Here is a 5,432-nt window from a genome sequence, read left to right as displayed (position 1 = left end):
TAAACTCACACTCTAATTGGAAATTCGACTATTTACACATGAAAACAAAAGTTAATGAATGAGAAATCGCAAACGTCAATCCCGCCTTGAATTACTCTTCGAAGTTGAGTCCTTTATTTATGCTTTTTGGCTAAAATTGAGTAATGGATGATTGAATTAAAGGGTTGAATAAAAGAGAGGCGAGAGAGGTAAAAAAGAAAAAGGGAAAAAGAGGAAAAAGTGGTAATGAAATTGGAAAAAAAGCTGAAGCAAATGCTTTACTTTAGTCGACAACATCACTGTGCCCGTGAAACCATTTGTCATTCAACCCCTCTTTTACAAATATCTAAATTAGTTATTTTAAAAATCAAAACCCCACATACCCACGTGGCCCTCTTTTCTCTCTCTAATTTCAATTTTAATCATTCTTTTATAGTATCCTTTTTTTTTTTCGTATTAATTCTATTAGTTTTTATCCTAAATAATTAATTAATAGTAAAGAAAGGGAATCCAATTTTTTTTTCTTTTACTAATCTTCACAATCTAGTAATTTAAATTAACTATATTAGATAACCATGTAAATATAAAATTAATAAACAACTTAAATTATAGCAAAATGATCTAAACTCGTTAAAAGAGATCCACTCAATTGCAACTAAAATCCCCTATTGGGGAAAAATAAATAAGAAAAAGATTGATGGTTATTCCTTATTAATCATTACAAGTTGGTAGGGGGGAAGCTTTGCTTTCCTCTGACTTAAAGTTGTGACACCTTTTCTAGTTTTTCCAATAACATATATTAATAAAACTTAAAATATCATTTTAATTATTTCAAATCTCTTTTTTTTAAAAAAAATTACTTAAAATTAACTTTAGGGTTGGTTTATTTATAATTGAGAATTAGTTTCCAATTTGTATATGTGTGATATTTTGTTTCTCGATAGTGAAACATGAAATAAATATTAATTTTGATAAGGCAGTAATATATTTGCTCTCACATACATATGTAATGTAAACAGTGTATTTATTTCCATTCATATAAAATAATTTTACGAGTGTGAAGCTCATCTACTTGCTTCTTATTATTTCTTGAGGAGTTTTTACTAATTGGTTGACAATAAAAAGACAAGGGAAAAAAAGGTCAGTTATTGACTTTTTCTTTTTTTTCTTATGACATTTGAATAATTGAAAGGCTGTCAATATTTTAAGTAAAAATAGAATAGGAAATTATAAACTAACTATAATTTAATAGTTGAACAAAGTTTTAGTATTTCATCTTAATAACATGAATTATATAATGTATGATAATATAAATAGATAGATCAAAAGTTTAAAGTTTTATATACATATAGTTGAAAAATAAAAGGTAGTATAGAGAGGGCCTACGAAAAGAAAAAAAGCTGATGAAATGACTTTAGGTGAGAGTGGTGATGTCAGAAAAAGGGTGAAGGAAGAAACACATTCTCAATTATATTTTAAAAAAAGGACATTGGCAATTGCTATTTGAATCAAAACACACACACACACACCAAGAATGATGGAAGGGAGATTGTGGTCATTTGACAGTAACAATACACGAATGATTAATTAAACAAAGTGAACTCGAGCATTAAACTTATACAATCTTAAATTTTGAAAATATTATATTAGTATGTGTTTAACTTTTTTTTGGTTTTTATGATTTTAGTATCCAATTTTAGTGAATATTGAAGTTATATCTAAACAAATTTAGTAATAATATTTTGATCTATAAATATAAAAAATAATGATAGAAAAATAGCATTCTAAAATACAAGAATTCATCTAAGAAAAGGAGGGAACTATTCAAATATCTGTCATTTTCAAAAAGGAATGCTTTGCAATTTATAGTATTGTACCCATTCCCATTCCCACATGTGTATTGACAAAATAGAGTGATGGAAAAATTGTCCACAAAAAGACAATTTCAATTACTCCCATTTTGTTTTCTTTTTTAAAACCCCACTATCTCTAAAGAACGAATTTTAATTTGAATTGTATAAAATTCCAAATTAATACAAAACCCAACATTCTTTTCGGAAAACCATGATAAAAGAATTCATCGAAGTTTATAATTTGACATAGAAAAGTTGTGAAGATTAAATCTTGATGATACCCAATAAATCAACCTTTAAAAAGAGAATTCAAAAGCAAAGAAATTCCCATTGTTCACTCATTTCATTTATAAAGGAGTGGAGGACAGCAATGATTCAAACAAACAATTCTTCTTCCTCCTCCTCCTCCTCCTCCGTTAAAACTTTGAAATCATTCCCTCTCTTAGTTTCAATCAATTCAACCCTTTAATTTTGTTTATAATCATAATCTTTTTTGTTAATTAATTAATTCTCACATCCTTTAATCATTCCAACTCTAATTCCCTCCCCACCCCCTTTTCTTTTTCCTCTCTGTGGGGATTGGCAGCAGATCAAACAGATTCTGTTTCTCTGTCTCTTTCTTCCTCAACCTTCTTCTTCTTCATCACAGAGTGAGAGAGACAAATCAACAGTATATTCCTTTGCTTTTTTCTCCATTTGGGTTCCTCAAACAGAGACACCCTTATTTCTTAATCTTATTTCTCAACCATTTCAGGCCCCCAATTCATCAAAGATGATGATGATGGAGAAGGAGGAGAAGGTGGGGATGAAGATTTTCCATTCAGCAATAGTTTTCTTTTTCTCTCTTACCCTTTTGGTTTCTCCTTCTTTCTCTTTAGATGATGATTCTTCTGCTCTAACTCGTTTCCGTCTTCAAGCTGATTCCCATGGCGGTTTACTAAGAAATTGGACTGGTTCTGATCCTTGTGGTTCTTCATGGCGTGGAGTTCAGTGCTCTGTTAATGGCCGTGTTGTTGCTCTTTCTCTTCCTTCTATGAATTTACGAGGCCCCATTGAGTCTCTAGCGCCGCTTGATCAGCTTCGCCTTCTTGACCTCCATGACAACCGTTTGAATGGAACCATTTCACCGCTTGTTAACTGTACGAATCTTAAGCTGTTGTATCTTTCCGGTAATGACTTCTCCGGCGAGATTCCGCCGGAGATCTCGTCACTGAGGCGACTTCTCCGACTGGACTTGTCGGATAACAACATCCGCGGTGGAATTCCTGAGGATATTTCTAAATTGTCTCGGCTTCTCACGTTACGTTTGCAGAACAATGTCCTCTCCGGTACGGTGCCCGATCTCTCTGTTTCGCTTGTGAATCTCACTGAACTTAATTTAACAAACAATGAACTGTACGGGCGGTTGCCGGACGGGATGATGAAGAAATTCGGTGAGAAGAGTTTCACCGGAAACGAAGGGGTTTGTGGGTCGAGTCCATTACCGATCTGTTCAGTTACTGGTTCGGCGCCGTCGTCGGATCCTACTAGAACGGTACCGTCAAATCCAAGTTCATTGCCGCAAAACCCTATTATTGGTCCGAATAGTAAAGAATCTCGAAAAGGGCTGAGCCCTGGCGTGATTGTCGCGATTGTGATCGCCAATTGCGTTGCATTGCTTGTGATTATCTCGTTCATCGTTGCGTATTACTGCGCTCGTGATCGTGATCGGAGTTCAAGCTCCATGACCGGAAGCGAAAGCGGAAAGAGAAGGAAGAGCGGAAGTAGCTACGGAAGCGAGAAGAAAGTATACGCTAATGGCGGTGGTGACAGTGATGGCACTAACGCTACAGACAGAAGCAAGCTAGTGTTCTTCGATTGGAAGAAGCAATTCGAACTTGAAGATTTGCTGAGAGCATCGGCGGAGATGCTCGGAAAAGGAAGCTTGGGAACGGTTTACCGGGCAGTTCTTGACGACGGTTGTACGGTAGCTGTGAAGAGGTTGAAAGATGCAAACCCGTGTCCGAGGAAGGATTTTGAGCAGTATATGGATGTGATCGGAAAGCTGAAACATTCAAATATCGTGAGATTGAGAGCTTTTTACTATGCTAAAGAAGAAAAGCTTCTGGTTTATGATTATCTTCCAAACGGGAGTTTACATTCTCTTCTCCACGGTTAGTTTCGTGATGAAGCTTTTTGTTACCTTATAATATGTTTGATGAAATACCCCAATGAAAAATTGGGTTGATTTTGTTTCGATTTTGTTTGGTTTGAAATAGGAAACCGAGGCCCAGGGAGAATTCCGTTGGATTGGACGACAAGGATTAGTTTAGTTCTTGGAGCTGCTCGTGGTTTAGCAAGAATCCATGGTGAATACAGTGCTTCAAAGATCCCCCATGGGAACGTCAAATCTTCCAACGTTCTTCTTGACAAAAATGGAGTTGCTTGCATTTCTGATTTTGGGTTGTCTCTACTTCTCAACCCTGTCCATGCCATTGCAAGGTTAGGGGGTTACAAGGCCCCAGAGCAAGACGAGACAAAACGTCTATCTCAAAAAGCAGATGTTTATAGCTTCGGTGTTTTATTGCTTGAAGTCTTAACGGGTCGTGCACCATCTCTCTACCCATCGCCTTCGAACCCGCGAAGCGACGACGAAGAGCAACCAGTGGACCTCCCGAAATGGGTTCGATCTGTGGTGAAGGAAGAGTGGACAGCTGAGGTTTTTGATCCAGAGCTATTGAGGTACAAGAACATTGAGGAGGAGCTTGTGTCTATGCTTCATGTTGGGTTGGCTTGTGTTCTTCCTCAGCCTGAGAAGAGACCAACAATGGCGGAAGTAGTAAAGATGATAGAAGATATTAGGGTCGAGCAGTCCCCGCTCGGAGAAGATTACGACGAATCACGTAATTCGCTTTCACCTTCCTTAGCCACCACAGAAGATGGTATGTAACCAAAATGTTCTTCCATGTGGATTGTTCATTAAGATGATGGTTAGTTTAAATTAATCTTGTATGCATTTTCTCATGCAAATTTTATGGTATTTATTCGAATCTGTATTTGGTGTTAATTGTAAAACTTCGATCCATGTTTGCTCCTTGTTAGAGTGGGAAGCATCACTTGATCTTCCCATAAAAGATGTCATTAAGCTAATTAATTTAATTCTCTATCATGTAATTTAAGGTTGGAGTATATATATATTTTGTTTCTAATTCTTAGGCTCTCCAAAAAAAATTATAGAGACTTATTCAGCAAACATTTGGTGCTTTTAATACATCAGTTGAATATAGAATGAAGTTGCTTTTGCAATTGTAAATTGGAAATCTCGAAATCTATCTCAAAATTGAGAATTTTATTTTCCAAGACGACTTTACTTGTTAGTAGATCATAATTAGGCTCTCTGACTTGAGCTGATTGATTCTATTTTTTTTTTAAAAAAAATTGGATATTTCCATTAATAATATAAATATAAACTCATTAAAATGTATTTAAATTTCTTAATACATACCGTATTTACCTTTTAAAAATAGTTCAAAAACTCTTACTATTCATATTTACATCTACTGTGTTCATGCCGACAAGTCGATAGAAATTTAATATAAGAAAAATGGTTACCACAATTGT

The 5,432-nt window shown here is 35.2% G+C and overlaps 1 protein-coding gene across 2 annotated transcripts; it reads left to right on the top strand.

The window, feature by feature from the left end:
* The first annotated feature begins 2,201 nt into the window (after nucleotides 1–2,201).
* Nucleotides 2,202–5,020, top strand: LOC101206843 (leucine-rich repeat receptor-like protein kinase PXC1). 2 transcript variants are annotated; one of them, XM_011653684.2, is made up of 3 exons: nucleotides 2,202–2,502; nucleotides 2,587–3,985; nucleotides 4,091–5,020. In XM_011653684.2, exons 2-3 carry the CDS (start codon nucleotides 2,605–2,607, stop codon nucleotides 4,759–4,761), a joined length of 2,052 nt encoding a protein of 683 aa, XP_011651986.1. In that variant the 5' UTR covers nucleotides 2,202–2,502; nucleotides 2,587–2,604; the 3' UTR covers nucleotides 4,762–5,020. The 2 variants fall into 2 exon arrangements, with proteins under 2 accessions (XP_011651986.1, XP_004137865.1); XM_004137817.3 differs by having other exon boundaries at nucleotides 2,202–3,985.
* The last annotated feature ends 412 nt before the right edge of the window (nucleotides 5,021–5,432 follow it).

This window comes from Cucumis sativus, chromosome 3 (genome assembly GCF_000004075.3).
Source record: "Cucumis sativus cultivar 9930 chromosome 3, Cucumber_9930_V3, whole genome shotgun sequence".
In the NCBI taxonomy this organism is placed as follows: Eukaryota; Viridiplantae; Streptophyta; class Magnoliopsida; order Cucurbitales; family Cucurbitaceae; genus Cucumis; species Cucumis sativus.
The sequence above is the reverse complement of the archived record's forward strand: the minus strand, read 5'-3'. Positions and strand labels throughout refer to the sequence as shown.